An 11,736-nucleotide genomic window follows, 5' to 3' on the forward strand; every position below is an offset into this window, starting at 1 on the left:
ATTAATTGTTATGCTATTGCTCATTACAGCCTTTCATGGATGTATTATACATACATATGTATTGCTTCAGTGGTTTATGTTTAGGGGTAGCCAGCAATAAGGGCTCCTCCAGTCCCATTCAAGAATTGCTTATGTCAGGGAAGTGCCCCTATGCATGTGCCTCCAGTTCTGCCTGCGCACACACCTGCATCTTCTCCTTTTACTCTTGCATGTCCCCAGCTTACTCTGCTCTGAGCACTCCCAGATGGGAAAAGCTGCACTACTTTGCTCCTCACAGAATGCATTTACAAATCAGCACTGTTTAAGTTTATTTCACAGACAGCCAGGATGCACATTTTGGTACCAGGGGATGCAGGCCCTGCTCATGGATGGCATGTTCCACTCCACGGAGCATGCCCCTCTGGAAACAGCTGATGTCTTTGAACAAGCAGGTTTTCCAGGTGTGTGCATCCTGCGCTACCTGTTTGGGCTTGCTACAAGCTGTCCCTTGTAAGCTGAGGTGGACATTTCCTTCTAAACAGGAAAATCTTACATAGGAATGGTAATGAAGCCTGTAGCAATTGTTACTCTTTAATCTCAAAATGATCTTCTAAAAAAAAACCCCAAACCAACCTTTCATAACACTTTTTATATTATTGAAACTTTTGACATTCTGCACAAAACAAAAAATTGTCATTTGTTTTCAACACTGACTTTCAACAGCAATAGTGATGATTTTTCATTCCAAAAGCATTTGGGTTCTGAACAAGGTGAAAGTTTTCTCCCCAGGCTTGTGTGCTTCTCCATGCAATTCAAATCGAGTCTTCAGTGTTACGAGCCAAGTCAGATGACTGACAAAAGCGGAGACGGAGTCCCTGAGCTCATGGCTGTGTTTGTACGTCTCTGCCTCGCAGCATCCTCAGCGGCTGCTGCGCGGGGGCACCATGGCACAGTTCTGCGCGGCTCCCGTCTGGACACAGGGGACGGACGCTCCCGGCTGGATGGAAGGGGGGGAACGCTCCCGCCCGGTGGAGGGGGCGGACGCTCGCTGCCCATGGCCCTGCCCCGCCAGGCTCCCGCATGACGCGTTCCAGAGGCGTTCCCGGCCGCTCCTGCGGCGGCGGAAGCGGCGGGGGAGGCGGGGCGGGAGGGCGGTGTTAAAGCGGCGGCGGGGCTGGGCCGGGCCGGGCCGATGGAGCCGGGCGGCGGCGAGGAGGAGCCGGGGCACCGGCACTGCTGGTTCCTGTACTACGCGTACGGCAGCAACCTGCTGCGGGAGCGGCTGCTGCTGCGCAACCCCTCGGCCAAGCTCTGCGCCCTGGCGCGCCTGCAGGTGCGTGCGGGGCGGGCAGCGGGGCCCGGGGAGCCCGCGTGTCCCCAGGATGCCCGAGTGCTCCAAGGGAGCCCGCGTGTCCCCAAGGTGCCCGCTGGAGCTGTGCGGGGCGGGGCTGCGGCCGGCCGGCCCCTCCCGGGAGTGCTGGGGTACTCGTCCGGAGAGTGATGCCAGGCTCTTTTCGGTGGTACCCAGCGACAGGATGGGCAGCAATGGCCTGAAGCTAAAACACAAGAAGTTCCACCTCGATATGAGGAAAAGCTTCTTTCCTTTGAGGGGCGCAGTAGGCACTGGAACAGCTGCCCAGGGAGGTTGTGGATTCTCCCTCTCTGGAAACATGCAAAGGCCACCTGGACTCGTTCCTGTGTCACCTGCTCAAGGTGACCTGGCTTGGCAGGGGGCTGGCCTGGATGTTCTGCAGAGGTCCCTTGCAGCCCTGGTGGGTCTGTGCCCTGGGCAATGACACACACGGGGCCGCTGCCAGGGCTGCCGCAGCCGAAGGGGTGTTTGTGGGAGCCCCACTGTGGCAGGGAGGTCTGACCGGGGTTAACCTCCAGGGCTGCCAGCCACGACCCTCCACACAGCAAAGCACTGTGGACCTGGAAACATAAAGCTCTTTGCTGTGAGGGTGGTGAGGCATTGGCACAGGCTGCCCAGATGGGTGGGCAGTGGGTGCCCCATCCCTGGCAGTGTTCAAGGCCAGATTGGAAGGGGCTCTGAGCAACCCGATCTAGTGGGAGGTGTCCCCCTACCTGGCTGGGTGGTTTTTAAGGTCCCTTCCAACCCAAACTATTTTATGATTCTAGATGGTCATCTGGGGTTATGGGGAGAGCTTCCGCCAGTTTTAAAAAGTGATGTTTTGTTAAAAAAACAAAATCCTTCCTTCACCTTGGCCACGCTGGGTACATGTGAGGAGCCCTCCCTGTGAGGCATGTTGAGCAAATGTGAGATTTCACCCAGCAATGCACATCTGTGGCTGACACCTTCATATACCCCATGGGGCAGTTCTCCTCAGTCTGAGTTATTGCATGTGAGTGTATCACTTGGCTTTAGTGTAGGCTTGGAAACACAAGCTCGTGGTCATTAAGCTATTGATGTATGGACCTGTACAACTCGAAGGATCCTTGGAGGAGCAGATACCAGTTAAGGATGACTTAAAGGTTCTCTTGGGGTAACTGGCCAGAAATTATTTATGTTCGAACAAGTTCCAAAAACTTGTCATTAATAAACTCCCTATAGTCAGATACTTGACATCTCTTGGGTCTGTCAACCTGGCTAATGAGGCCTGCACCTGTAAAGCTTGTGGCACTTGGAGATGCCCCTGAGCTGAACGTGCCAGCAGCCCAGCACCTCGCAGGATCAGACCTTGGAAGTAAGGAGGAACTCAGCAGTATTGTGTGCTTATCTTTGAAGGCTTCAGCTCTCCTGGCTTTCAGGTCGATTCCCAGGTTACCTAGTAAGCACCTCTTGTCACACTGCAGTCTGGCTGTTGCATAGCAGACAGTCGTGCCCTAGTTTCTCTAGACAGCCTTTGACCAGTTGCTGTGTTCCCTGCCAACACCGGGTGGCTTCGCTCCCTTGCTTCCAGCTAGAAAATCACCGATGCTTAGAAGTGAAAGAAGCTGCACAAAGGTTGCAGCTAATTCCTATTAATTGCTCTATGGTAGTGCCTTGTGGGCTTTTAAAAAAAGGAAAATCAGCCTGTAACCAGAGTACTTTGGATGCTACGCTAAGGTATTAGATTCACTTCCCTCTCGTTTTAATTTTTACAGCTTTGTTAATCTTCAACCAAAAGCTGTTAAGAAATGGGATGTGTAACAAGCACAGAAAGTGTGTTACATGGATACTTAGAACAAAGACCAATCTCTTGACCCAAGAAAAGTATCTAGTGTATTTTTTTTCCCTCTTCTCAGTAGTGCCTGCTGCTGTTGCCCACATTGTGTTTAAAAACAAACAAACAAAAACAAACAAAAAAACCCTCCAACCAAACCAACCCCCCCCAACAACAACAACCTAGGCTGCTATGAGAGTACTTAACTCTATATGAGTATTTCCCTGGGGCTGCCCTGCAAGAACTTGTCCACATCTATACTTGTTCACTTTGTGATGTGATTGGAATGTTTACTTGTGTGCAAATAACTTAGTGCATCTAAGTAAACTTTTTTCCTAGTGAAATTAATTTAATAGGGGACATTTTATGGGGAAGGAAGATGATTCTCTTGATGGAATGAATAGTGTGGCTTTACCAGGCTGTTGATTTTCCCTTACTCACACAAAAATTGCCTGGTGGTCTGATCAGTGCTGTTCTGTGTATAAGCCTCCAACTGCTCAATTTTTTGCAACCTTTTTCCTATATCTATTAGAACATGTTACTAGAAGGTGATGTGTCTCAAAGGGAATATTGGTATGCACGTGTATGTTTCAAATCAAAGTTATTTCATAGCTCAGAGAAGGGTGATTATGAGAAATAAGCAAAGCTGTGGGGTTGTATAGGTTTGGGGTTTATTGTTGTTGTTTTTAATCCTTTTTGCCTTTCACAGATTTTGTTATTGTGTTTAAGTAGGTAGTCTTCCTTAAAGCTTGTTGGGGTTTGGGTTGGGTTTTTTTCCCTTCTCTACTGCCAGGAGACGACCCACGAATTGACTAAGTAGGAAAGGAAACTGATTGTATGGAGTCAGATGGGAAATTATGCTGATAAAATGCCAGAATCCATTATTCTCTTTTGCATATATTTGATACTGCTTGTAAGAAAAAAGTGATACTTGATTTTTAAAAGGATGTGTCAATTTGCAAACACCTGAATAGGCTCGTTCAAGGAAGCATATGCCTTGACTTAAAAATAGCCAAGAATGTTCTGAAACACTGTAAAATACAAAGGATATATTTTATAATTGGGTAGTTTTATTAGTGCATGAGGACAAGATGCAAAGCTCACCATCTTGTAGACTTCTTTACCCTTACTGTTTTCCTAGATCCTGCATAGTGTAGCATTTAAGCCTTAGAAGAGCACCAAAGCTTCAAAGAAATGGGTACCAGGTAAGGCACATCTTTTGATGTGAACGAGAAGGCAGTAGACAGTTCCCTCCTTCATGGGACATACAGCCAAGGGCTCTTCAGATTGTCCAATAGGAAGTTGACTTTCTTCATCACTGCTGTGTGTACTGCAGAATTAGGTATGTGTTCTACTCTTGAGAAAGGGCTGCCTCCACATTCTTCTTACTGCTAGAAATTGTTTGCTCTTCAGGCCAGAGGACTAAGAGGTTTAGGTGTTGATCCAGATCTCTGCAGACAAGACTTTTACCAGCAGTGCTTTCTTGCTGTGCCTCTCTTCCCCTTGTCCCAGTGCTGTTTCTCATGGGGAGGTGGGAAAAGCTACTTCAGCCCCTCATGAGATGGGAGCTGGATCATGTCCCACTTGTCCATTCTTCGTTCTGTAGTTCCAACTGACTACTTGTAGACTGTCTTTTAGCTGCCCCTTTCATGTCAAGATTAGCCAACAGCCCTTATCTTAAGTGGGTATTGATTCTCTGCATTGGTTTCATTTGCAGGATTTTAAGCTCGAGTTTGGCCATCATCAAGGCAGGACAAGTTCTGTCTGGCATGGAGGTACAGCTACCATTGTTCAGAGCCCTGGTGACGAAGTATGGGGAATAGTGTGGAAAATGCACACAAGCAATCTAAGTTCGCTGGATAAGTAGGTGACTTAACTTTTGCTGTCTTCTACTTCTTTAGAGAGTGATTGAAAAGTAGTAGTTCAATTTTGGTAAAGAGCTGTGTGGAAGCTTTGGTGTTGGAATCAAAAAGATGCTTTTGGTTTTAATATGTGAATTTCACTTACAGTATGTGCCTTGACTTCTAACACTTTTGTGATTAAAATGGCATTGTTTTCAAGCTAAAGCTGTGGAGGGGTATTTTAATGAGCAGCTGTGGACCTTGACTTGAAGCTAATATATTAATCAAGCCTTTTTTTTTAAGCACCTGTCTTCACAATTTTGTGTCCCTTAAGTGACTTTAAATGCTGTATTTATCCTACAGCATTTTTCCCATTGTTTTAGGGAGAATTTCCTTCCTTGAGACTGACATCAATTTCTGTCTATATACATCTGTAGACTCCAGCTGTGGCAGAAAAGGAAGGGATGAGGACAAGACTGTGCAGAAGAGGAGATTTTTAATACAGTCAAAGGGGCCTTTAGAGGAGGTTGTTTAACATGTCTTCTCTTCTAAGGATTCAAACTTGCATGAGCTTGAGGAGATCCAAGCAGGGAGCTGGGCTGTTATTGTTTCCCCCTTTGAATGGGAGAGCCTATCTGAGCTTCACAATGTATAGTGGAGAATGTTCTGCCTGTGCTTGGTAATTAAGAGAAGTTTAAGGCACCCAGCAACTGAGCAAGTTGTTTCCAAGCTGACGTCTGGAGGACTACATGGGTAAAAAAAGCAAGGAGTAGTATGACTTCTTTCAGGGTCTCAGGCAGGACTTAGAATGCAGTCTCCGAAATTTTGTCTAGTGCCATGTGCTTGTTGCAGCTTTTGGGAAGTGCCTGCACAGCATGGTGCTTCTGGTACACAAGGACTGCTCAGAGCAGTTCATCACTGTCCATTAATTCCAGTAGAAATCTGGGCTAGTGAGGAAGCAGAGCATAGTAAACTCAGCGAAAGCACTCCCTTAACACTGTTCTGCCTCTGGTACTGTTGCAGTTTTGGTTATGGCTGCACTGTGCTGTATAGGCATGTCCTTAGAGCCCTGGCCATGACACTTGGTTCCAATGTGGTTTTTCATTGCCTACAGAGAACCTGAAATACACAAATTGTTGCCAAAAGTCTGTTAACACGTTATGGGAACGGGCAGTCTCAACGCTCTTGTCTTGGCTGGGAGTGTTAGTCCCAAGCAGAGCAGGAGGGTGTCTGGTTGGTATGCTTGTGGCTGGGGAGAGCTTCACATGTCCCCGGTTTATGATCTCCTGAGTTCCCCTGTTGTTGCTTACACTGGCACTTAATGTCCTGACTCCTTTTGTGCTGACCTTTATTGAAATCTCTTGATTTACCATGCTTTCCTAAAGCATAAACTTCACAAGTATGATGATTGTTTCTGACAGCATCTGCTTTTGATAATAGCAGCATGTTTCCCACCATGTGGGGCAATATTTTGTATTTTGACTTCCAGAAGGCTTTACAACTGCTTACAGTTGGCATACTGTAGAACTGTAAATCCCTGGCATTTGTTTGGCAGTGGATAAATTTCAATGCTTGCTAAGATGCTAAAGATTTGAGTGCTGTAACATCCCAGCAACTGCAGAATGGACACTAGTAGTAAAGATCACTTTTTCCCCAGCTACCTCGTTGATGCCATGGAAATGAACTGGAAATGGAAAGAAATGGGATGTGCTCTTGGCTTTAACAATCCTAGTCCAAAGTGTTTTAAGGATTGCTCCTAGCACAACTCAAATGAGCTTGCATGTGTTCCTGCTGAAGGTCTTGGGGTTCTTTGGCTATGTGCCAGCAGATGTGTTTGTAGGGCGTCAACCACGTTATTTCCTGGAATTTCCATGTATCAAGGAAAAAACCCTACTCTTGTTGCCTCCCCACTTTTTTCCCCCCAGTCTCTGTAAAGAAGTCTGTACTTTGTTATTCAGAGGCAGAGGAGGGAATATGTAATTAATGCTGCATATAACTAACTGAAATACTAGTAAAATAATGTAATATAAAGAAAACAAATATGGGAGAGGAACCTTTTGCTTATATGGTGTCTTGGCTGAACTCTTTGGCTTCAAACACATTTTTGGTGGTGTCTCACTATCACTTCTGTGTTTTTGGGGGGATTTTTTTGTCCTCTGTACTTCCCAAATCTATAAGTTACAGATTAAATCATGACCTTTTCTCCTCACAGATCCTAGCAATGGATGTTACTTAACAGTTTTCTTGCTCTCGCACAACCATGTGACTTATTCTGTAGTCTGCTGGCCTTGAATCTGCAGTTAGCTTTCAGTCTCTACTTTCACTTAACCTAGTTACTCAGCAAATGTGACCCATATTATTTATGTTAACTTACTTGAAATGGTAGTAAGTCTTTGAAAAAAATATGAATTGTCAAACAAGTGACAAGCAGGGTTAAGAACCGTGTTGTAAATCATATTTAAAGTACATCTAAAGTTAATTGTGCTATAAAGTCTGTTTTGTATTGCTTAAGCTTCTCATTTACTTCTTGCTGTTTCCTTAGATTTTTATTGGTGGCTAAATGCCAGTAGTTAAGGACAATAAGTAGCCTTTGTTTTGAGTTTGTTTTTGTTTTCCTAAGACAGCCTGCTTTTGCTAATTAAAAACTCAACAAAATGGTTTTTGCCCTGACCTAGCTCATTTTTGCTGTTCCCTTTAATTTGCACAAGACACGTACATTGGATTATTCATTGTAAAGTGCATTGCAAGAGTTGTGCAAGTTTGCCCATATTAAACTGTAACACAATGGACATGATAAGTTTGCAATTGTTTCTTTATCTGAGTGGCAGGTAATGAATGATACGTGCTTGGCTTGTTAATTCTTGGTTGTGTTTCTCTTTCAGACTACCAGTCTTCCACAACAGTTAATCTACAAGTATTCTCTAATTTTGCCAGTGAACCACTGGTCATTTTTCTTACAGAGTTGAAATTATAAAATTGAATGCTGCTGCATGCATATTTGTGGCTATGAAATGAGATTGCACAAAATACAATGAAATATCTTTTCCTTTATTTGCGTTTCTTTAAGTTGGTTAATAGCACAGACCAAAGTTGTACCTTAAATTCTATTATAATAAATCTATGTGTTTAATTGCGCACTTTGTTTGAAAGATGCATCAGTTACTTGGCATGAAAGGAATATATATCCTTTACAGGCAAGAGGGAGTTGAAGATGGCATTTACGTCCCAATAGAAGTCAATGTCCACACTGAAGCAGGAAAGGTACTGACCTGTCGAAGCTACCAGATGAAGGACTATGTCTGTGGTCCTCCTTCTCCGCAGTATAAAAAGGTAGGTGTTGCATCACTGTAATTTTGGACAGAAATTTATAATGCAGTACTTCTGTCCTGTTTAGTAAGTACTTTAATTACAGTGGATGGAAGGTGTGACTAAATTGCTGCAAAGATACAACAATTCTTGTGCAATGTACTCCTGTAATGGTGCTCACAGAAGATTGCTAGCTCTTAAAAGCCTACTAAATCAGGTGGTTTTTTTGGCTTAGCTGTGCCTTACATGAAATCTCTATTTACCTCATGAATTAGTTATGACTGACACAAGATTTGTGAAGGATGTTGTTTACATATATGCAGCAATTCTCTGTTTGAAAAATTAATGTACTCCACTAAAAGGACAGAGGGAAGCTTCTGTGGGGAAAATGCAGCACCTGGCTTTTAGTTTCACGGACATAGATTATCCTTATTGTCTTGTGAAGTAGTTGCTATCATTTAATACAGGAGTCCACCTGGTGCCTTTTAGCGGATGCATCATCAGTATATCACAGGACTCCAGCACCATTGCAGAGCACTGCAGGGTTCCCACTTGATGGCTGGTGAGGCAGAAGTGTTTCAACACTGTTCTGCAACACACTGACTCTGTAGAGGCACATGATCCAGTCACGCAGCAGGCCTGACCTGCTTAGCTTGTGAGAGGTGATGCAGGCCCTGCCTCGGGTGGCATGACTGCATGTCTGTGGTGCAGCTACCAGCAACTGCAGGCACACATCACTGTAGCGTGTTGGCTTTTTCTACCTAAAGCAAAGAAACTGGGCTTGAGCCTGTTAAATCCCAAGTGTGCTGCCCTCTCTGAACTGAGGAACTTGCTCTTATGAATCAGCTTCCAGGAGCATAGCTAAGGCAAGCTGCTTTGGGACTGCTGAAGAGAAAGCTGCTTAGGGAGCAGGCTCTGCTATTCCACAGACCTGTCCCTGCCCACCCACCTTTTGGCAAGACAGATCTTTAGGGCTTTTCAGGGGTTAATACATAGTCTGCTGCTGTGTGTCAGCTCTCGATGGTACTCTGTAAGAGCAGACCTTCACTACTGGCAACTTTATGTGGCTAAACATTCTCTCTTGCTGTTTTCAGGATCAGTTGTTAGTTCTATTCTTACTGCTGTCCCTCCTGGCCCCCACCCTAGCGTTTATTTAAGTTAATCAGGCAAGAGAGCTAGATATTCACACAGGTGACTGCATTGGCGCAGAGTGATAGAACTACATCCATCTACACTTGTGTGATTTTTGTGGCAAAATTCATTCTTTCTAGACACCTCATCCTTTAAATTCATGCTGTTAAATGCATGAAAGAGTATTTAGAATATTCATTTCTGTATGCGAGCTTACTGTCTCCTTCAAGGTGTGGTTCCTACAATTTCTTTTCCTCTCAGTGTCACATCTTTTCTTCTGCACCAATATTTGTTTATTTGGTATGTGGAAGGAAAGCTGCAGTAACAAACTAAGAAATCTGTGCTTTTTCACTGTCTGCTTCTGTTACTCCTATACCCTGTCTAGGTACTTGCTGCTGTGCTTTGGATTTGAACAGCTTAGTTTTAAAAGTAACTTCATTGATACATGCTGCTTCTCACTCAGGTGTGTTACTAAGGGTGGCTAAACACTTAAAAAGTGGTTTTCATCCTTGCTGGATGAAAGAATGGAATAACTTGTAACAGCCTTATTCTAGAGTCTTGTGCATGTTAGTAATACTTCAGAATCTTAGGGGTAGTGCAAGCCTTTTCAGAGTAATTTTGCTCACACTATTCAGGTATTCAGTGGTTTCCTAGAAGCCTTTGGCTATCATTTGGTACAAATAGCCTTATTTGGGATTAATTCTTTTGTTACCTTGTATGGTTTTTCCCATATAAGTAAATGTTTGGGGCAGTCTGTCCTTTCTAACAGTTACTGAAGGCTTTTTTTCCCCTTTTGATTACAGGTTATCTGCATGGGTGCAAAACAGAATGACTTGCCAACTGATTATCTGGAGAAATTAGAAGCTATTGAAACTAATAACTATGCAGGACCAGTGCCAATCATGGAAGAGATTGAAGCTGCTATTAAAGCAGAGAAAATAAATTCTGCATAGAATACCTCTGCATTTGCTTGGCCATTCACCTTGATTTAGATACCTCTCCTCACTGTGCTGATCAGCAGCTTCTTTATTTATCAAGAAAAGATGATCTTGCTGTGTGTCTACAGTAAACCATTACACATAATTTGCAGTCTGAAGACACACTGACATTGGTAACTTCTCTTTGTATGTATAGCTTGAGTACATGCTGAAGTTTTTGCATATTTAGAAATTATCTTTCTGTAATTGTCATGCAGTCCTGCACACAAGTTTATGATTCATGTCCTGTTTACTGACCTTTTTAAATGAAAAAAGCTGTCTTGATGAGTTTTGGCACCTGTTACTTTCTGAGGAATAAGGGCTGCAGGATCGGGCCCTTTGTTTTTATATGTTGTATACATGAATATCAAGAATTTCAAAGATTTGTTAGATGCAAAGTAGACTCAAAACTCTAAGACTAAACCTTTTTTTCTGCTGCTTCACTTAATGGCTTAAAGCCCAACCTATCTGATGCTATGGAGTTCTTGTTTATATAGTTAACAAAGAAAAAAAAGTTTTTTTTTTAACTCCTTCTGTGTTTTTTAAGTGTTAGTCCACAAGGCCAGCTCAGGCCTGAAGACAAGATTCAGCAAAGAATCTCAGTCAAAACATCATGGCCTCCTTTCTGTGTCTAGTAATCATCATAGGTGAACTGGCTACCTAAAACCAGTAGATTTATAAAGAATTCATTTTACTTTGTTATTTCCAAGGTTTTTTTAATTACTTTTTTGTATGGCTTGTTTGCCTGTCTAGGCCTTGGCCACATGAGATAATCAGAAAATTTCCTGTGAGTCCTAGCACATTTGTTTCATGGTTCTGTTTGTTAAACTCCAAATGAACAGATTTGGTCCCTTTTTTTGTCCCCCAACAGCTTTGACAGTCTTGTGCAAAACTGAAAAGCTTTTGTAAAATACAGAGCACTTATTTTCATGGCAACCCCTGTAGTCTGTGGGGGACAAGAAGAAATTGACAATCTGGAAGATGTCCAATCAGTGAATTTTGACCTATCTTCTCTCTGGTGTATTTTTTCTCTTGATGGATGGAGGGGTGCAATTGTCACTGTGTGACTGCTTAGACAAACTAATGATATAGCAACAGACTGACAGTATCTTCTCTGTATAAAATACTTTCTGTAAACTTCTGCTAGGTATGTGTAGATGCTGTCCAGATGTCATATACCTGTTTCCAGAGTTGGGCATGGTGAGTGCTGTAAAACATGCTACTTTCTGTATCAGCACTTTCTACTGTGAAACTGAGTAAACAAAACTGCGATTACCAAACCCCTCCCCTGCCTGTTCAATGCATGCTTCAAGAATATAGCAGAATTGTTAGGGATGG

General features: G+C 43.6%; 1 protein-coding gene across 1 annotated transcript; it reads left to right on the forward strand.

The window, feature by feature from the left end:
• Positions 1–1,138: 1,138 nt before the first annotated feature.
• On the forward strand, positions 1,139–11,678 carry GGCT (gamma-glutamylcyclotransferase). The gene is made up of 4 exons (XM_071561188.1): positions 1,139–1,312; positions 4,861–5,006; positions 8,179–8,314; positions 10,225–11,678. Exons 1-4 carry the CDS (start codon positions 1,172–1,174, stop codon positions 10,372–10,374), a joined length of 573 nt encoding a protein of 190 aa, XP_071417289.1. The 5' UTR covers positions 1,139–1,171; the 3' UTR covers positions 10,375–11,678.
• The last annotated feature ends 58 nt before the right edge of the window (positions 11,679–11,736 follow it).

Source organism: Pithys albifrons, chromosome 7 (assembly GCF_047495875.1).
Source record: "Pithys albifrons albifrons isolate INPA30051 chromosome 7, PitAlb_v1, whole genome shotgun sequence".
NCBI classification, from domain to species: domain Eukaryota; kingdom Metazoa; phylum Chordata; class Aves; order Passeriformes; family Thamnophilidae; genus Pithys; species Pithys albifrons.